The sequence below is a fragment of the Cherax quadricarinatus genome, chromosome 46 (assembly GCF_038502225.1).
Source record: "Cherax quadricarinatus isolate ZL_2023a chromosome 46, ASM3850222v1, whole genome shotgun sequence".
NCBI classification, from domain to species: domain Eukaryota; kingdom Metazoa; phylum Arthropoda; class Malacostraca; order Decapoda; family Parastacidae; genus Cherax; species Cherax quadricarinatus.
Window position 1 is genome coordinate 31,680,400 of NC_091337.1, and position 22,054 is coordinate 31,702,453.

The 22,054-nt window shown below is 43.7% G+C and overlaps 1 protein-coding gene across 1 annotated transcript in view; it reads right to left on the minus strand.

Annotated features, from left to right (window-relative positions):
- Positions 1-7,201: 7,201 nt before the first annotated feature.
- LOC138854016 (calaxin-like) overlaps positions 7,202-22,054 on the minus strand; it is a 129,677-nt gene continuing 114,824 nt past the window's right edge. The window contains exon 6 of the mRNA XM_070094406.1: positions 7,202-8,652. Within this exon, the coding sequence (XP_069950507.1) occupies positions 8,590-8,652 (63 nt within the window). The 3' untranslated portion in view covers positions 7,202-8,589. The remainder of the gene's footprint in view (positions 8,653-22,054) is intronic.

Consider the following 22,054-nt stretch of genomic DNA (forward strand, 5'->3'; position numbering starts at 1 on the left):
AACTGTCAATCTTGATCACATCTCCAGCAATCAAGGAGCTAAATACAGAAGGAGGAAACTTATTCTCAAACTAGAACACAGAGACAACTTTATTAACCACTTGGATCAATGGTATAAGAATTACGAGCCCATTGGCACACAAAAGTTTAATGCTGATATAGTTGCCACTATTGAGAGTGTCCTCACAGATCAAGTGGGCAGGAAAAAAGACATAGACCTTCCACTATAAATGACAATAAAAACCAATGTAAATACTATAATGATCCACAGCTGCGCAATCTAACACATGCAGCAGCTAGGAGGATTGGTAAAGCTACCGTGAATGTAGAACCCCAGACCTGCTCAGAACGTTCCAAGCTGCACTGACAAATGCAAGGAACAGAAAGGAAGAACTTAGTCAACAGGAATGGGAACAGTTTCTTAGTGGATTAAATAGGTCCACCCCTTTAAGTTTGGCTTGGAGAGGTATAAATAAAATAGCCAGGAAAAAGACTGGCAATGTTGCTCATCCCTTTCCTCTTGAAAAAGCAAATGACCTCATAAATGACTGGTCCAAAACATCCAGGCATGAAAACCTTCCATCTCATATTAGAAAAAAATTAGAGAGTACTTCTGAAGAAATGTTGAAACTGATTAATTTTATGAGCCAAAATATTGATGAGAGTGATTGCCTCTTTACCGAGTATGAATTAGATAATGCATTAACCAAAGGTCGATCAACTGCTCCTGGAGAGGATGGTATAACCTATGATATTATCAGGCACGTTCCTGATAACCCTTTGTTGGTACTGTATAATACCAATTACATTGAGGGCGTTCTTCCTACTTCCTGGACCAATAGTCTCATTGTGCCTATCCCTAAGCCCCAACAGCCTGATACATTTAGACCGATCTCCTTAACTAGTTGTCTTTGTAAAACTTTTGAAAGAATGATACTTAACAGACTGTACTACAGAATCAGACATCAACTTTCCCCCTACCTCTATGGGTTCATGAAAGGTAAAAGTGTGCAGAACTGTATTTCCACCTTTCTCACTGCACACACCTCTACTAGTTTTATCATATTTCTTGATCTAAAATCTGCATTTGATATTGCGAACAGAACCGTTATACTACATGAACTAGCCAAAATGAATATTGGTGGTAGCTTACTGGATAATAGCTTACTCTGCTGGATAATAGGATACCTGTCAAATAGAGTATCCTCTGTCCTCCACCAAGGCTTTAGAAATGAGCCTTAAAAAATGTCCCTAGGTATTCCGCAGGGAGGAGTTCTCAGTCCCATGCTATTTAATATTCTGATTAATGCTCTCCTAAATGCTCTACCTACCTCACCTAAACATAAAACTATAAGCTATGCTGATGACATCATGATCCATACAACAGGGCGTAACAGGATGAGTACCATTCTTAATGAAGTTCAAGCAATTTGTAATCAACTAGGCCTCATAATATAGTACAACTGAGGAAGAGCAGACTGAGAGATCGATGCAAGAGAGAGAGAATGAGTACGAGGATCAAGATGGGTGGGAGTACCTGCATTTAAAACATGGAGGGGGAGAGAAGTGAGAAAGACCTCCAACTGAATGCCACAGGAGTCACAGTGAGACCCCCGTGGAAATGGTGGGCATTAAAATCGCCAAGTAACGGAAGTGGTGGCAGTAAGGAAGAAACCAGGAATGCAACATCTGGGATAGGCAATGCCAGAGAAGGAGAGAGATACAAAGAACAGAGTGTATACAACTTATTCAAGTGAAAATGGGCTGCAGTGTAATGCAGCGAAGTTTGAACAAAAAGTTGACATGGAATACCGGTGCATATATGAAGTGCACTTTCATTAAAGGTTCCATCGAGAAAATGGTCCGATGCATATAATAAATCATAACCCGAGATGCGATGGATAGCAGAGTGTAATTTGGGTTCTTGTAAACAAACACAAACAGAGGAAAACTGGGAGAACAACACCTGAAGCTCACCCCGGGTTGCCTCTGAGGCCGCGGATATTCCACTGTAAATAAGCCATGATCTGCAAAGAGAAAGACATAAGAAATCTGAAGGTAGAGGTATCTACAGACTAGAAAGGTTAGAAAAGTCCACATGAGGCAGCGGAAAACGGTCAAGCAGTGAAGGACTGGGACGTTATGAAGAAAGGAGTTGTGCAGACTGAGAAGAGTGAAGAGGAGGAACAGGAGGTGGATCGGTGTCCATCAATGATCTAGTCTCCTCAATGTATTCTGAGACAGCTTCAAGTGTTTCAGAGGACAAGGACGTAATATGTGGGACAATATTGGAGAGGGAAGGAGGAGGGCGAGTGAAGATCCGGGTGACGATGGACTACGCCGAAGTAGGGGAGGATGAAAGGGTAGAGGGAACTGGAGAAGAAGCTTGGGAGGGGACAGGAGAGGAAGCAACCTGGGAGGGGACAGAAGAGGAAGAAACTTGGGAGGGGACGGGGGAGGAAGGTACTGTACGAGGAGAATGAACCTCCACACTCGTAACAGAGCCAGTAAGAGGTGAAGAACCAGGTGCAGAAACTGGAGAGGAAAAATGTGCAGGTTAAAGAAGGGGAGGAGGGATTAAAGCAGATTTTTAACAACTGGGATTTTTTGAACTTCAGTGAAGTAGAGGGGCGATGGGGAGGAGGTGTTGTACGAGGTCTTGTAGACACAGAAACTTGAGAGTGAGAAGAGGAAGAGATGAGAACAGAATGAGGTGTCAATGTAGGGACCTCTGAGTCCAGGACAGCAAAAGAATTAGAGACAGGGGTGACTGTGGAAGGGAAGACCACAAAGGAAGCTGCAGAAGTTGGGACCCCAAAGTTAGGGGGACGTTCAGCAACGCGAGAATGAAGAATGAGGGGAAGTCTTCCTTGGATGCATAAATGAGAGACTGCCATAGCATGTGGGATGCCTCACGAAATCGTAATGACACGATTGCAAACAAACCATACCACGGGCGGGGATAGAACCAGCGATCAGAGAGTCTCAAAACTCCAGACCGTCGCGTTAGCCACTGGACCAGTGACTAACGCGACGGTCTGGAGTTTTGAGACTCTCTGATCGCGGGTTCTATCCTCGCCCGTGGAATGTTTTTTTTTTTTTCATGTGGGATGCCTTCTGCTTCTTTGAGACAACGGATTTCTCGCTCGTTTAAGTAAACTTGACAACGGCGAGAGTAAGATGGGTGAGCCTCATGACAATTAAGACAAGAGGGAGGTAGACTACAAGACGCATTGGCATGGTCGTCGGCACCACCGACTGGGCATTCGGTCACAGACCTGCAATATTTCGCTGGATGACTAAAATGCCAGCAATTTCTACACTGTTGCGGTGTAGGGATCTCCTTTCGAACTTGTCAACAGTGTCCTGCAATATAAACCAAGGATGGAAGCTCACGGCAGTCAAAAGGTAACCGAGCTACATAGCAAGGGAATTATCTCCGCCTGCGGGCAGAGAGGACATAAGTGTCTACTTTGAAGATAGGGAGGTCGTGGAGCTCAAGCTGTTCCAGAATGTCAACACTACATGTCTGGAAATTCTGTTAGACAATGGTATTTGGTAGAATGACAGTACCACTACAAGAATTGAGAGAATGATGTTTTTTGATAATTACAGAAATAGTATCTATGGTTGTAAGGAGAGAAAGATCGTGAGCTTGGCTGGCATTCTGGACGGTGATGATGCATGTACCTCTCTTGAGAGCAAGAAAGTATATATCTCCACCAACATGGCATAGGAGCGCCTTGCCAATACTGTGATCAGAAAGATAGGCAATAGAAGTCTGTCGCAGAGTAATAAACTGAAGTCCATTGTGTATACACAAATAACCCGCACATAAGAGAGAGAAGCTTAAGACGACGTTACTGTCCAACTTGGACCATTTACAAAGTCACAGTGTGACTTTGTAAATGATTATCCCACACTAATGCTGTGTATATGGTAGTGAAGTTATCCTAGCTTATCCCACAATGATGTTGTGTATATGATAGTGAAGTTATCCTGGCTTATCCCACACTGATGTGTATATGGTAGTGAAGTTATCCTGGCTTATCCCACACTGATGTTGTGTATATGGTAGTGAAGTTATTCTGGCTTATCCCACACTGATGTTGTGTATATGGTAGTGAAGTTATTCTGGCTTATCCCACACTGATGTTGTATATATGATACTGAAGTTATTCTGGCGTATCCCACACTGATGTTGTGTATATGATAGTGAAGTTATCCTGGCTTATCCCACACTGATGTTGTGTATATGATAGTGAAGTTATTCTGGCGTATCCCACACTGATGTTGTGTATATGGTAGTGAAGTTATTCTGGCTTATCCCACACTGATGTTGTGTATATGGTAGTGAAGTTATCCTGGCTTATCCCACACTGATGTTGTGCATATGATAGTGAAGTTATCCTGGCTTATCTCACACTGATGTTGTGTATGTGATATTGAAGATATCCTAGCTTATCCCACTCTGATGTTGTGTGTATGATAGTGAAGTTATCCTGGCTTATCCCACACTGATGTTGCGTGTATGATAGTGAAGTTATCCTGGCTTATCCCACACTGATGTTGGGTATATGATAGTGACGTTATCCTGGCTTATCCCACACTGATGATGTGTATATGATAGTGAAGTTATCCTGGCTTATCCCACACTGATGTTGTGTGTATGATAGTGAAGTTATCCTGGCTTATCCCACACTGATGATGTGTATATGATAGTGAAGTTATCCTGGCTTATCCCACACTGATGTTGGGTATATGATAGTGAAGATATCCTAGCTTATCCCACACTGATGTTGTGTATATGATAGTGAAGTTATCCTGGCTTATCCCACACTGATGATGTGTATGTGATAGTGAAGTTATTCTGCCTTATCCCACACTGATGTTGTGTATATGATAGTGAAATTATCCTGGATTATCCCACACTGATGATGTGTATATGATAGTGAAGTTATCTTGGCTTATCCCACACTGATGTTGTGTATATGATAGTGAACTTATCCTAGCTTATCCCACACTGATGTATATAAGATAGTGAAATTATCCTGGCTTATCCCGCACTGATGTTGTGTATATGATAGTGAAATTATCCTGGCTTATCCCATACTAATGTTGCGTATATGATAGTGAAGTTATCCTGGCTTATCCAACACTGATGTTGTGTATATGATAGTGAAATTATCCTGGCTTATCCCATACTAATGTTGCGTATATGATAGTGAACTTATCCTAGCTTATCCCACACTGATGTATATAAGATAGTGAAGTTATCCTGGCTTATCCCACACTGACGTATATAAGATAGTGAAGTTATCCTGGCTTATCCCACACTGATGTTGTGTATAAGATAGTGAAGTTATCCTGGCTTATCCCACACTGACGTATATAAGATAGTGAAGTTATCCTGGCTTATCCCACACTGATGTTGTGTATAAGATAGTGAAGTTATCCTGGCTTATCCCACACTGACGTATATAAGATAGTGAAGTTATCCTGGCTTATCCCACACTGATGTTGTGTATAAGATAGTGAAGTTATCCTGGCTTATCCCACACTGACGTATATAAGATAGTGAAGTTATTCTGGCTTATCCCACACTGATGTTGTGTATAAGATAGTGAAGTTATCCTGGCTTATCCCACACTGACGTATATAAGATAGTGAAGTTATTCTGGCTTATCCCACACTGATGTTGTGTATAAGATAGTGAAGTTATCCTGGCTTATCCCACACTGACGTATATAAGATAGTGAAGTTATTCTGGCTTATCCCACACTGATGTTGTGTATAAGATAGTGAAGTTATCCTGGCTTATCCCTCACTGAACTCACAATCACGTTGTTCCTGTCACTATCTTTACATCCTTGTCACATTAATTCTTTTTTTCTTTTTTTTTACAAGTCAGATGTTTAACATCTAACATATATTTATTTACAGACAACATATGCAGATATTATTACTGTGATAAAGACTGACATAAACATTATATAACAGTAGAATTAGAACCTGTGATAATTAAACACTATGATGTTATGATCCTCTTAAGGTCAGTTGAATATATTGTGATAAGAAACAAATAGTTAATATTGCCTTTATATTTATGTAAATTACAATAAGAAGAATTTTTATGGTAAATAACTTCAGAAATGTTCCATTTAATGGAGGATCTTTAATGAAGAAAGTTAAGGTTTCCTTGGATCAAACTGGAGGATCTTCATCCCAGCTGCTCCAGGACTCCTACGGCTTTCTAATTTTCAAATTAAAAATTCAAATTTGTTTGTTTGTAGGTAGTACATTGAGATTATATTTTTGCAATGATGGGTTGCAGTGCAAATTGAGCCTCTATTATGCCTCTATTATGCCTCTATTAGGCCTCTATTATGCCTCTATTATGCCTCTATTATGTCTAGGCATTATGTTCTGACTTAATTTAATGGTTTATTGACTATTTATCACTAAAGAAATTTAACATAGTTGTACAGTAGTTCTATTAATTATAAGTGAATCTAATTTATACAGACCAAAGGATATATTCATTTACTCAAAAATGTTTTTATGAAATATGATTCAAGAGTAGTTTACAGTAGTTTACAGTAGTTTACAGTAGTTTACAGTAGTTTACAGTAGTTTACAGTAGTTTACAGTAGTTTACAGTAGTTTACAGTATGAGACTGCTACAATTTGGTGAAGCTCAATACTGCTTGTGGTAGGTATGTATACTTCTGTGTGGTAATTTGTCAATATATGAACTTGGTCATCTCGTCTTGAAGTTTTAAGATTTAGGTAATTGGTTGATTTATTGGTAGTGTTAAATATTGAGTATTTAGTCTAGGGCGAGTAAGTGGCTTTTGAGAAGAGTCTTAAATTGATTTTCAGACCGGGTTACTTTAGTATCTTCTGGTAATAAATTCCAAATTTTGGGGCCCTTTATAAGCAAAGAGTTTTTACACAGTGTGATACGGACACAAGGTACATCAAAAAGAGATCTGTGTCTTATGTTATGGTCATGTGTCCTGTTAAGGTTGGTGAGGAGAAGTTTGAGTGGAGGGTTTATATTTGCTTGTATTGTTCTGTGTATGTAGTAGGCACATGAATAAGTATGGATGTTCTTTATGGTGAACAGATTTAGACTTTTGAAAATTGGTGGAGTATGCTGGCGGAAGTGGGAATTTGTTACCATTCCGACTGCAGCCTTTTGCTGGGCTATTAGTGGTCTTAAGTGATTTAATGTTGTTGATCCCCATGCACAAATTCCATATGTGAGATAAGGGTATATGAGTGAATGATACAATGCAAGGAGAGCTGATTGTGGAGCATAGTATCGTATCTTTGATAGGATAGATTCTCTTGATTTGTTGTATATGTGTCTGGAACTTGAGGCTACTGTCAAAGTGGATTCCTAGGAATTTTCCCTCTGTGAGTCTTGTGACAGGTGATCCATTTAGCGTTATGTTAATTGGAACATTTGCAGCTTTGTTTCCCAACTGAATGAAGTAGGTTTTGTTAATATTCAAGGTAAGTTTATTAATCATCACCCAGGTAGATATTTTCTGCAATTCAGCATTGACAGTGTTGGCGAGTATGACTGGGTTTGGGTGGGAGAAGACATATGTAGTGTCATCTGCAAATAATATGGGTTTGAGTAGCTGTGATGCATTCAGTAGGTCACTGAGAAAGAGGAGTGGTCCAAGGACGCTTCCTTATGGGACTCCTACTGTGATTGGTTGGGTGAAAGAGTTTGCACCATTTGTGTGCACAAATTGGCTTCTCTTACTAAAGTACGACTTTAGGTAGTTGAGGGAGTGGCCTCTTATACCATAGTGTGTTAATTTAGTGTACAGCAGTTCATGGTCGACTGTATCAAAAGTTTTATGTTAGTCAATGAAAATTCCCAGTGGGACTTCTTTCTTTTCGAGAGTGGTATATATCAGTTCTAGCATGTGTATGATAGCATCATTTGTGCTTTTATTATTCCTGAATCCAAACTGACAAGGGTTTAGTATGTTATGTGAGACGAGGTACGAACAGATCTGTCTATGAATTAATTTTTCAAAGATTTTAGAGAGGAGTGATAAGTTAGATATTGGTCACAGCTTGGTAACATAAATGTCTTTGAGCTAATTTGGGCGTGGGATGTGTAGCCGTGGGTTGTGTGTGCGAGGGTTGTGTGTGCGTGGGTTGTGTGTGCGTGGGATGTGTGGACGTGGGTGGTGTGGACGTGGGTTGTGTGGGCGTGCGTTGTGTGGACGTGGGTGGTGTGACCGTGGGTTGTGTGGGCGTGCGTTGTGTGGACGTGGGTTGTGTGGACGTGGATGGTGTGGACGTGGGTTGTGGAGGACGTTGTCTGTCTTATAACTGCTGTGGACGTGGGATGTGGAGGACGTTTCTGTCTTATAACAGCTGTGGACGTGGGTTGTGGAGGACGTTTCTGTCTTATAACTGCTGTGGACGTAGGTTGTAGAGGACGTGGGTTGTGTGGACGTGGGGTGTGGAGGACGTGGGTTGTGTGGACGTGGGTTGGGAAGGACGTGGGTTGTGTGGACGTGGGTTGAGAAGGACGTGGGTTGTGTGGACGTGGGTTGTCTTATAACTGCTGAGAACGAAGGCCATATCTCTCCAGGAAAGTCTTAAGAAACATCTCTCTCTCCTGTCGAGGAAAAGATAGCATCAGTTTTGCTGCTTATAAGAACATAAGAATGGAGGAACACTGCAGAAGGCCTACTGGCCCATACAAGGCAAGTCCTTATCAAAACCACCGCTCAAACACCTTGTTGTTGTATTTTGACTCTGTAAGTAAATGACAATCACTTATCACCATGTTAGGGATTATTATTATTATTATTATTATTATTATTATTATTATTATTATTATTATTATAATGAACATTGGTATTATTTTATTTACAAAATATGAACTTATAAATTATGTATGATTAATAGTGATGTGAGTGATTGATCAAGAGAGTAATGAGAGGAGTAGCTCAGGGAAGGTAAATTATGTATGATTAATAGTGATGTGAGTGATTGATCAAGAGAGTAATGAGAGGAGGAGCTCAGGGAAGGTAAATTATGTATGATTAATAGTGATGTGAGTGATTGATCAAGAGAGTAATGAGAGGAGGAGCTCAGGGAAGGTAAATTATGTATGTGTGGAGAAATTTTCTCCAGGAGGGGGGTATCAGCCCCCTTCAGCCCCTTTCAACCCTGAGGGGCCCAGCCCTCTCAGAAGGGGCAAATATCTTGTTTACTGCTACAGCGAGTAATTGATCGCAGATGCAGTATGAATATGTGACGTGGTCAAGCGACCGCCGCTCCTTGCAGTCCAGTGTTGCAGAGAGTATTTTAATAAGAGACAGTACATCTCTTACCTTAGCAGGACAATTAAGGAAAATCCTGCTCCCACTTTATTACCATAGTAAAGATAGTGGACATTGTTGTCTATGCTTAAGACAGCAAGATTTAAACATTCTGCTTTACCTCATCGAGGAAGTGGCAAAGGAAGCAAAAGTACTACATCAGCTTTTCCTTTGTGGTGGGGGCAGTGACGGCGTGGGGTGCTGTGGCGTCTTCAGATTACTTTTGACTCTACTGAGAGTGACACTGACGCCAGGAAAACCAACAAAGAACGATCTGTGCATTAGTGTGAACAAAGTGTCTCATAAAACACAATAAACACTTAAGAGATGTGTGATCAGCTTCTTTAGTGATAAGATTGTGAAAAATAAAGACAAATCTTGTGGAACATAGTGTACCAGTGTGCGTATTCCTAGACTATGGAAGACGTGGACATCCAAGGACACTTCAGCTTCTATCAAGTCACCGATATCTGTCGAAGGTGTGAAGAACACCATAGCTCACGCTACAAGAGCAAGGTAGGTTATGGATTTCTTGTAGTACGGGGGACTGTGCAGTTCTTGAGTCGCAAGGAGTTTGTAATCAACCTATAGTCGGCAGTAAGGTGCGGACTTTTGAGTCCACACAAGTAAGTTTGTCAGCCATCAGTGAATGAAATATACTGACATAACACCCCCTAGGGGTAATTTATAATCTTACATAATATGATCTATTCCAGCCCGTTGAGAGATGATCATGACAACAATTCAAGACCTCGTCTGCAGGGGCGGCTGTGTACACGATTTGCTGTATTTTATAAGCTAAGTTTTCCCTATATTTAAATTTACAAACTGCATAAGCTTAGCTGGTAAAACCATTTCTCAACAGTATGATTAATAGTGATGTGAGTGATTGATCAAGAAAGTAATGAGAGGAGGAGCTCAGGGAAGGTAAATTACAACAGTGAGAGAGTCACTGTTGATGTAGCAAATTACAACAGTGAGAGAGTCACCGTTGATGTAGCAAATTACAACAGTGAGAGAGTCACTGTTGATGTAGCAAATTACAACAGTGAGAAAGTCACTGTTGATGTAGCAAATTGCAACAGTGAGAGAGTCACTGTTGATGTAGCAAATTACAACAGTGAGAGAGTCACTGTTGATGTAGCAAATTACAACAGTGAGAGAGTCACTGTTGATGTAGCAAATTACAACACTGAGAGTCACTGTTGATGTAGCAAATTACAACAGTGAGAGAGTCACTGTTGATGTAGCAAATTACAACAGTGAGAGAGTCACTGCTGATGTAGCAAATTACAACAGTGAGAGAGTCACTGTTGATATAGCAAATTACAACAGTGAGAGAGTCACTGTTGATATAGCAAATTACAACAGTGAGAGAGTCACTGTTGATGTAGCATATTACAACAGTGAGAGAGTCACTGTTGATGTAGCAAATTACAACAGTGAGAGAGTCACTGTTGATGTAGCAAATTACAACAGTGAGAGAGTCACTGTTGATGTAGCATATTACAACAGTGAGAGAATCACTGTTGATGTAGCAAATTACAACAGTGAGAGAGTCACTGTTGATGTAGCAAATTACAACAGTGAGAGAGTCACTGTTGATGTAGCAAATTACAACAGTGAGAGAATCACTGTTGATGTAGCAAATCACAACAGTGAGAGAGTCACTGTTGATGTAGCAAATTACAACAGTGAGAGAGTCACTGTTGATGTAGCAAATTACAACAGTGAGAGAGTCACTGTTGATGTAGCAAATTACAACAGTGAGAGAGTCACTGTTGATGTAGCAAATTACAACAGTGAGAGAGTCACTGTTGATGTAGCAAATTACAACAGTGAGAGAGTCACTGTTGATGTAGCAAATTACAACAGTGAGAGAGTCACTGTTGATGTAGCAAATTACAACAGTGAGAGAGTCACTGTTGATGTAGCAAATTACAACAGTGAGAAAGTCACTGTTGATGTAGCAAATTACAACAGTGAGAGAGTCACTGTTGATATAGCAAATTACAACAGTGAGAGAGTCACTGTTGATATAGCAAATTACAACAGTGAGAGAGGCACTGTTGATGTAGCAAATTACAACAGTGAGAGAGTCACTGTTGATGTAGCAAATTACAACAGTGAGAGAGGCACTGTTGATGTAGCAAATTACAACAGTGAGAAAGTCACTGTTGATGTAGCAAATTACAACAGTGAGAGAGTCACTGTTGATGTAGCAAATTACAACAGTGAGACAGTCACTGTTGATGAAGCAAATTACAACAGTGAGAGAGTCACTGTTGATATAGCAAATTACAACAGTGAGAGAGTCACTGTTGATGTAGCAAATTACAACAGTGAGAGAGTCACTGCTGATGTAGCAAATTACAACAGTGAGAGAGTCACTGTTGATGTAGCAAATTACAACAGTGAGAGAGTCACTGTTGATGTAGCAAATTACAACAGTGAGAGAGTCACTGTTGATGTAGCAAATTACAACAGTGAGAGAGTCACTGTTGATGTAGCAAATTACAACAGTGAGAGAGTCACTGCTGATGTAGCAAATTACAACAGTGAGAGAGTCACTGTTGATATAGCAAATTACAACAGTGAGAGAGTCACTGTTGATGTAGCAAATTACAACAGTGAGAGAGTCACTGTTGATATAGCAAATTACAACAGTGAGAGAGTCACTGTTGATATAGCAAATTACAACAGTGAGAGAGTCACTGTTGATATAGCAAATTACAACAGTGAGAGAGTCACTGTTGATGTAGCAAATTACAACAGTGAGAGAGTCACTGTTGATATAGCAAATTACAACAGTGAGAGAGTCACTGTTGATGTAGCAAATTACAACAGTGAGAGAGTCACTGTTGATGTAGCAAATTACAACAGTGAGAGAGTCACTGTTGATGTAGCAAATTACAACAGTGAGAGAGTCACTGTTGATGTAGCAAATTACAACAGTGAGAGAGTCACCGTTGATGTAGCAAATTACAACAGTGAGAGAGTCACTGTTGATGTAGCAAATTACAACAGTGAGAAAGTCACTGTTGATGTAGCAAATTACAACAGTGAGAGAGTCACTGTTTATGTAGCAAATTACAACAGTGAGAGAGTCACTGTTGATGTAGCAAATTACAACAGTGAGAGAGTCACTGTTGATGTAGCAAATTACAACAGTGAGAAAGTCACTGTTGATGTAGCAAATTACAACAGTGAGAGAGTCACTGTTTATGTAGCAAATTACAACAGTGAGAAAGTCACTGTTGATGGAGCAAATTACAACAGTGAGAGAGTCACTGTTGATATAGCAAATTACAACAGTGAGAGAGTCACTGTTGATGTAGCAAATTACAACAGTGAGAGAGTCACTGTTGATGTAGCAAATTACAACAGTGAGAGAGTCACTGTTGATGTAGCAAATCATTATTTGTTAAAAAAGTCAAATTATACAATAAAACATCAGGAATATGTTCAGTGATACTTGGAGACACAGCTGACACATCAGCATATATGCCGTTGTTGCTTTTAATTCCCAGATTTATGTCGGCAAGTTTATAATGAACAATGTGGCCAAGTGTGTCTCCTGAGCAACAATGAGGCCAAGTGTGTCTCCTGAGCAACAATGAGGCCAAGTGTGTCTCCTGAGCAACAATGAGGCCAAGTGTGTCTCCTGAGCAACAATGAGGCCAAGTGTGTCTCCTGAGCAACAATGAGGCCAAGTGTGTCTCCTGAGCAACAATGAGGCCAAGTGTGTCTCCTGAGCAACAATGAGGCCAAGTGTGTCTCCTGAGCAACAATGAGGCCAAGTGTGTCTCCTGAGCAACAATGAGGCCAAGTGTGTCTCCTGAGCAACAATGAGGCCAAGTGTGTCTCCTGAGCAACAATGAGGCCAAGTGTGTCTCCTGAGCAACAATGAGGCCAAGTGTGTCTCCTGAGCAACAATGAGGCCAAGTATGTCTCCTGAGCAACAATGAGGCCAAGTGTGTCTCCTGAGCAACAATGAGGCCAAGTGTGTCTCCTGAGCAACAATGAGGCCAAGTGTGTCTCTTGAGCAACAATGAGGCCAAGTGTGTCTCCTGAGCAACAATGAGGCCAAGTGTGTCTCTTGAGCAACAATGAGGCCAAGTGTGTCTCCTGAGCAACAATGAGGCCAAGTGTGTCTCCTGAGCAACAATGAGGCCAAGTGTGTCTCCTGAGCAACAATGAGGCCAAGTGTGTCTCTTGAGCAACAATGAGGCCAAGTGTGTCTCCTGAGCAACAATGAGGCCAAGTGTGTCTCCTGAGCAACAATGAGGCCAAGTCTGTCTCCTGAGCAACAATGAGGCCAAGTGTGTCTCTTGAGCAACAATGAGGCCAAGTGTGTCTCCTGAGCAACAATGAGGCCAAGTGTGTCTCTTTAGCAACAATGAGGTCAAGTGTGTCTCCTGAGCAACAATGAGGCCAAGTCTGTCTCCTGAGCAACAATGAGGCCAAGTGTGTCTCCTGAGAAACAATGAGGCCAAGTGTGTCTCTTGAGCAACAATGAGGCCAAGTGTGTCTCCTGAGCAACAATGAGGCCAAGTCTGTCTCCTGAGCAACAATGAGGCCAAGTGTGTCTTTTGAGCAACAATGAGGCCAAGTGTGTCTCTTGAGCAACAATGAGGCCAAGTGTGTCTCCTGAGCAACAACGAGGTCTAGTGTGTCTCCTGAGCAAAAATGAGGCCAAGTGTGTCTCCTGAGCAACAATGAGGCCAAGTGTGTCTCCTGAGCAACAATGAGGCCAAGTATGTCTCCTGAGCAACAATGAGGCCAAGTGTGTCTCCTGAGCAACAATGAGGCCAAGTGTGTCTCCTGAGCAACAATGAGGCCAAGTGTGTCTCTTGAGCAACAATGAGGCCAAGTGTGTCTCCTGAGCAACAATGAGGCCAAGTGTGTCTCTTGAGCAACAATGAGGCCAAGTGTGTCTCCTGAGCAACAATGAGGCCAAGTGTGTCTCCTGAGCAACAATGAGGCCAAGTGTGTCTCCTGAGCAACAATGAGGCCAAGTGTGTCTCTTGAGCAACAATGAGGCCAAGTGTGTCTCCTGAGCAACAATGAGGCCAAGTGTGTCTCCTGAGCAACAATGAGGCCAAGTGTGTCTCCTGAGCAACAATGAGGCCAAGTGTGTCTCTTGAGCAACAATGAGGCCAAGTGTGTCTCCTGAGCAACAATGAGGCCAAGTGTGTCTCTTGAGCATCAATGAGGTCAAGTGTGTCTCCTGAGCAACAATGAGGCCAAGTCTGTCTCCTGAGCAACAATGAGGCCAAGTGTGTCTCCTGAGAAACAATGAGGCCAAGTGTGTCTCTTGAGCAACAATGAGGCCAAGTGTGTCTCCTGAGCAACAATGAGGCCAAGTGTGTCTCTTGAGCAACAATGAGGCCAAGTGTGTCTTCTGAGCAACAATGAGGCCAAGTGTGTCTCCTGAGCAACAATGAGGCCAAGTGTGTCTCTTGAGCAACAATGAGGCCAAGTGTGTCTTCTGAGCAACAATGAGGCCAAGTGTGTCTCTTGAGCAACAATGAGGCCAAGTGTGTCTCTTGAGCAACAATGAGGCCAAGTGTGTCTCCTGAGCAACAATGAGGCCAAGTGTGTCTCCTGAGCAACAATGAGGCCAAGTGTGTCTCCTGAGCAACAATGAGGCCAAGTGTGTCTCCTGAGCAACAATGAGGCCAAGTGTGTCTCCTGAGCAACAATGAGGCCAAGTGTGTCTCCTGAGCAACAATGAGGCCAAGTGTGTCTCCTGAGCAACAATGAGGCCAAGTGTGTCTCCTGAGCAACAATGAGGCCAAGTGTGTCTCTTGAGCAACAATGAGGCCAAGTGTGTCTCCTGAGCAACAATGAGGCCAAGTGTGTCTCTTGAGCAACAATGAGGCCAAGTGTGTCTCTTTAGCAACAATGAGGCCAAGTGTGTCTCTTGAGCAACAATGAGGCCAAGTGTGTCTCCTGAGCAACAATGAGGCCAAGTGTGTCTAATGAGCAACAATGAGGCCAAGTGTGTCTCTTGAGCAACAATGAGGCCAAGTGTGTCTCCTGAGCAACAATGAGGCCAAGTGTGTCTCCTGAGCAACAATGAGGCCAAGTGTGTCTCCTGAGCAACAATGAGGCCAAGTGTGTCTCTTGAGCAACAATGAGGCCAAGTGTGTCTCCTGAGCAACAATGAGGCCAAGTGTGTCTCTTGAGCAACAATGAGGTCAAGTGTGTCTCCTGAGCAACAATGAGGCCAAGTGTGTCTCCTGAGCAACAATGAGGCCAAGTGTGTCTCTTGAGCAACAATGAGGCCAAGTGTGTCTTCTGAGCAACAATGAGGCCAAGTGTGTCTCTTGAGCAACAATGAGGCCAAGTGTGTCTCTTGAGCAACAATGAGGCCAAGTGTGTCTCCTGAGCAACAATGAGGCCAAGTGTGTCTCCTGAGCAACAATGAGGCCAAGTGTGTCTCCTGAGCAACAATGAGGCCAAGTGTGTCTCCTGAGCAACAATGAGGCCAAGTGTGTCTCCTGAGCAACAATGAGGCCAAGTGTGTCTCCTGAGCAACAATGAGGCCAAGTGTGTCTCCTGAGCAACAATGAGGCAAAGTGTGTCTCCTGAGCAACAATGAGGCCAAGTGTGTCTCCTGAGCAACAATGAGGCCAAGTGTGTCTCCTGAGCAACAATGAGGCCAAGTGTGTCTCCTGAGCAACAATGAGGACAAGTGTGTCTCCTGAGCAACAATGAGGCCAAGTGTGTCTCCTGAGCAACAATGAGGCCAAGTCTGTCTCCTGAGCAACAATGAGGCCAAGTGTGTCTCCTGAGAAACAATGAGGCCAAGTGTGTCTCTTGAGCAACAATGAGGCCAAGTGTGTCTCCTGAGCAACAATGAGGCCAAGTGTGTCTCCTGAGCAACAATGAGGCCAAGTGTGTCTCTTGAGCAACAATGAGGCCAAGTGTGTCTCCTGAGCAACAATGAGGCCAAGTGTGTCTCCTGAGCAACAATGAGGACAAGTGTGTCTCCTGAGCAAAAATGAGGCCAAGTGTGTCTCCTGAGCAACAATGAGGCCAAGTGTGTCTCCTGAGCAACAATGAGGCCAAGTATGTCTCCTGAGCAACAATGAGGCCAAGTGTGTCTCCTGAGCAACAATGAGGCCAAGTGTGTCTCCTGAGCAACAATGAGGCCAAGTGTGTCTCTTGAGCAACAATGAGGCCAAGTGTGTCTCCTGAGCAACAATGAGGCCAAGTGTGTCTCTTGAGCAACAATGAGGCCAAGTGTGTCTCCTGAGCAACAATGAGGCCAAGTGTGTCTCCTGAGCAACAATGAGGCCAAGTGTGTCTCCTGAGCAACAATGAGGCCAAGTGTGTCTCTTGAGCAACAATGAGGCCAAGTGTGTCTCCTGAGCAACAATGAGGCCAAGTGTGTCTCCTGAGCAACAATGAGGCCAAGTGTGTCTCCTGAGCAACAATGAGGCCAAGTGTGTCTCTTGAGCAACAATGAGGCCAAGTGTGTCTCCTGAGCAACAATGAGGCCAAGTGTGTCTCTTGAGCAACAATGAGGTCAAGTGTGTCTCCTGAGCAACAATGAGGCCAAGTCTGTCTCCTGAGCAACAATGAGGCCAAGTGTGTCTCCTGAGAAACAATGAGGCCAAGTGTGTCTCTTGAGCAACAATGAGGCCAAGTGTGTCTCCTGAGCAACAATGAGGCCAAGTGTGTCTCTTGAGCAAAAATGAGGCCAAGTGTGTCTCCTGAGCAACAATGAGGCCAAGTGTGTCTCCTGAGCAACAATGAGGCCAAGTGTGTCTCTTGAGCAACAATGAGGCCAAGTGTGTCTTCTGAGCAACAATGAGGCCAAGTGTGTCTCTTGAGCAACAATGAGGCCAAGTGTGTCTCTTGAGCAACAATGAGGCCAAGTGTGTCTCCTGAGCAACAATGAGGCCAAGTGTGTCTCCTGAGCAACAATGAGGCCAAGTGTGTCTCCTGAGCAACAATGAGGCCAAGTGTGTCTCCTGAGCAACAATGAGGCCAAGTGTGTCTCCTGAGCAACAATGAGGCCAAGTGTGTCTCCTGAGCAACAATGAGGCCAAGTGTGTCTCCTGAGCAACAATGAGGCCAAGTGTGTCTCCTGAGCAACAATGAGGCCAAGTGTGTCTCTTGAGCAACAATGAGGCCAAGTGTGTCTCCTGAGCAACAATGAGGCCAAGTGTGTCTCTTGAGCAACAATGAGGCCAAGTGTGTCTCTTTAGCAACAATGAGGCCAAGTGTGTCTCTTGAGCAACAATGAGGCCAAGTGTGTCTCCTGAGCAACAATGAGGCCAAGTGTGTCTCCTGAGCAACAATGAGGCCAAGTGTGTCTCTTGAGCAACAATGAGGCCAAGTGTGTCTCCTGAGCAACAATGAGGCCAAGTGTGTCTCCTGAGCAACAATGAGGCCAAGTGTGTCTCCTGAGCAACAATGAGGCCAAGTGTGTCTCTTGAGCAACAATGAGGCCAAGTGTGTCTCCTGAGCAACAATGAGGCCAAGTGTGTCTCTTGAGCAACAATGAGGTCAAGTGTGTCTCCTGAGCAACAATGAGGCCAAGTGTGTCTCCTGAGCAACAATGAGGCCAAGTGTGTCTCTTGAGCAACAATGAGGCCAAGTGTGTCTTCTGAGCAACAATGAGGCCAAGTGTGTCTCTTGAGCAACAATGAGGCCAAGTGTGTCTCTTGAGCAACAATGAGGCCAAGTGTGTCTCCTGAGCAACAATGAGGCCAAGTGTGTCTCCTGAGCAACAATGAGGCCAAGTGTGTCTCCTGAGCAACAATGAGGCCAAGTGTGTCTCCTGAGCAACAATGAGGCCAAGTGTGTCTCCTGAGCAACAATGAGGCCAAGTGTGTCTCCTGAGCAACAATGAGGCCAAGTGTGTCTCCTGAGCAACAATGAGGCCAAGTGTGTCTCCTGAGCAACAATGAGGCCAAGTGTGTCTCTTGAGCAACAATGAGGCCAAGTGTGTCTCCTGAGCAACAATGAGGCCAAGTGTGTCTCTTGAGCAACAATGAGGCCAAGTGTGTCTCCTGAGCAACAATGAGGCCAAGTGTGTCTCTTGAGCAACAATGAGGCCAAGTGTGTCTCCTGAGCAACAATGAGGCCAAGTGTGTCTCCTGAGCAACAATGAGGCCAAGTGTGTCTCCTGAGCAACAATGAGGCCAAGTGTGTCTCTTGAGCAACAATGAGGCCAAGTGTGTCTCTTGAGCAACAATGAGGCCAAGTGTGTCTCTTGAGCAACAATGAGGCCAAGTGTGTCTCCTGAGCAACAATGAGGCCAAGTGTGTCTCCTGAGCAACAATGAGGCCAAGTGTGTCTCCTGAGCAACAATGAGGCCAAGTGTGTCTCTTGAGCAACAATGAGGCCAAGTGTGTCTCTTGAGCAACAATGAGGCCAAGTGTGTCTCATGAACAACAATGAGGCCAAGTGTGTCTCTTGAGCAACAATGAGGCCAAGTGTGTCTCCTGAGCAACAATGAGGCCAAGTGTGTCTCCTGAGCAACAATGAGGCCAAGTGTGTCTCTTGAGCAACAATGAGGCCAAGTGTGTCTCCTGAGCAACAATGAGGCCAAGTGTGTCTCCTGAGCAACAATGAGGCCAAGTGTGTCTCTTGAGCAACAATGAGGCCAAGTGTGTCTCTTGAGCAACAATGAGGCCAAGTGTGTCTCTTGAGCAACAATGAGGCCAAGTGTGTCTCCTGAGCAACAATGAGGCCAAGTGTGTCTCTTGAGCAACAATGAGGCCAAGTGTGTCTCTTGAGCAACAATGAGGCCAAGTGTGTCTCCTGAGCAACAATGAGGCCAAGTCTGTCTCCTGAGCAACAATGAGGCCAAGTGTGTCTCCTGAGCAACAACGAGGTCAGGTGTGTCTCCTGAGCAACAATGAGGCCAAGTGTGTCTCCTGAGCAACAATGAGGCCAAGTGTGTCTCCAGAGCAACAATGAGGACAAGTGTGTCTCCTGAGCAACAATGAGGCCAAGTGTGTCTCCTGAGCAACAATGAGGAAAAGTGTGTCTCATGAGAAACAATGAGGCCAAGTGTGTCTTCCTGAGCAACAATGAGGCCAAGTGTGTCCCCTGAGCAACAATGAGGCCAAGTGTGTCTCCTGAGCAACAATGAGGCCAAGTGTGTCTCCTGAGCAACAATGAGGCCAAGTGTGTCTCCTGAGCAACAATGAGGCCAAGTGTGTGAGCAACAATCAAGTGTGTCCTGAGCAACAATGAGGCCAAGTGTGTCTCCTGAGCAACAATGAGTGTGTCTCCTGAGCAACAATGAGGCCAAGTGTGTCTCCTGAGCAACAATGAGGCCAAGTGTGTCTCCTGAGCAACAATGAGGCCAAGTGTGTCTCCTGAGCAACAATGAGGCCAAGTGTGTCTCCTGAGCAACAATGAGGCCAAGTGTGTCTCCTGAGCAACAACAGTACCGTGTACCACTACTTCAGTACCGTGTATCACTACTTCAGTACCGTGTACCGTGTATCACTACTTCAGTACCGTGTATCACTACTTCAGTACCGTGTATCACTACTTCAGTACCGTGTATCACTACTTCAGTACCGTGTATCACTACTTCAGTACCGTGTATCACTACTTCAGTACCGTGTATCACTACTTCAGTACCGTGTATCACTACTTCAGTACCGTGTGTCACTACTTCAGTACCGTGTATCACTACTTCAGTACCGTGTATCACTACTTCAGTACCGTGTATCACTACTTCAGTACCGTGTATCACTACTTCAGTACCGTGTATCACTACTTCAGTACCGTGTATCACTACTTCAGTACCGTGTATCACTACTTCAGTACCGTGTATCACTACTTCAGTACCGTGTATCACTACTTCAGTACCGTGTATCACTACTTCAGTACCGTGTATCACTACTTCAGTACCGTGTATCACTACTTCAGTACCGTGTATCACTACTTCAGTACCGTGTACCACTACTTCAGTACCGTGTATCACTACTTCAGTACCGTGTATCACTACTTCAGTACCGTGTATCACTACTTCAGTACCGTGTATCACTACTTCAGTACCGTGTATCACTACTTCAGTACCGTGTATCACTACTTCAGTACCGTGTATCACTACTTCAGTACCGTGTATCACTACTTCAGTACCGTGTATCACTACTTCAGTACCGTGTATCACTACTTCAGTACCGTGTATCACTACTTCAGTACCGTGTATCACTACTTCAGTACCGTGTATCACTACTTCAGTACCGTGTATCACTACTTCAGTACCGTGTATCAGTACTTCAGTACCGTGTACCACTACTTCAGTACCGTGTATCACTACTTCAGTACCGTGTATCACTACTTCAGTACCGTGTATCACTACTTCAGTACCGTGTACCACTACTTCAGTACCGTGTATCACTACTTCAGTACCGTGTATCACTACTTCAGTACCGTGTGTCACTACTTCAGTACCGTGTGTCACTACTTCAGTACCGTGTATCACTACTTCAGTACCGTGTATCACTACTTCAGTACCGTGTATCACTACTTCAGTACCGTGTATCACTACTTCAGTACCGTGTATCACTACTTCAGTACCGTGTATCACTACTTCAGTACCGTGTATCACTACTTCAGTACCGTGTATCACTACTTCAGTACCGTGTATCACTACTTCAGTACCGTGTATCACTACTTCAGTACCGTGTATCACTACTTCAGTACCGTGTATCACTACTTCAGTACCGTGTATCACTACTTCAGTACCGTGTATCACTACTTCAGTACCGTGTATCACTACTTCAGTACCGTGTATCACTACTTCAGTACCGTGTATCACTACTTCAGTACCGTGTGTCACTACTTCAGTACCGTGTATCACTACTTCAGTACCGTGTATCACTACTTCAGTGTGTCAGTACCGTGTATCACTACTTCAGTACCGTGTGTCACTACTTCAGTACCGTGTATCACTACTTCAGTACCGTGTATCACTACTTCAGTACCGTGTATCACTACTTCAGTACCGTGTATCACTACTTCAGTACCGTGTATCACTACTTCAGTACCGTGTATCACTACTTCAGTACCGTGTATCACTACTTCAGTACCGTGTATCACTACTTCAGTACCGTGTATCACTACTTCAGTACCGTGTGTCACTACTTCAGTACCGTGTATCACTACTTCAGTACCGTGTGTCACTACTTCAGTACCGTGTGTCACTACTTCAGTACCGTGTACCACTACTTCAGTACCGTGTATCACTACTTCAGTACCGTGTGTCACTACTTCAGTACCGTGTGTCACTACTTCAGTACCGTGTACCACTACTTCAGTACCGTGTATCACTACTTCAGTACCGTGTACCACTACTTCAGTACCGTGTATCACTACTTCAGTACCGTGTGTCACTACTTCAGTACCGTGTATCACTACTTCAGTACCGTGTATCACTACTTCAGTACCGTGTATCACTACTTCAGTACCGTGTATCACTACTTCAGTACCGTGTATCACTACTTCAGTACCGTGTATCACTACTTCAGTACCGTGTATCACTACTTCAGTACCGTGTACCACTACTTCAGTACCGTGTACCACTACTTCAGTACCGTGTATCACTACTTCAGTACCGTGTATCACTACTTCAGTACCGTGTATCACTACTTCAGTACCGTGTACCACTACTTCAGTACCGTGTACCACTACTTCAGTACCGTGTACCAC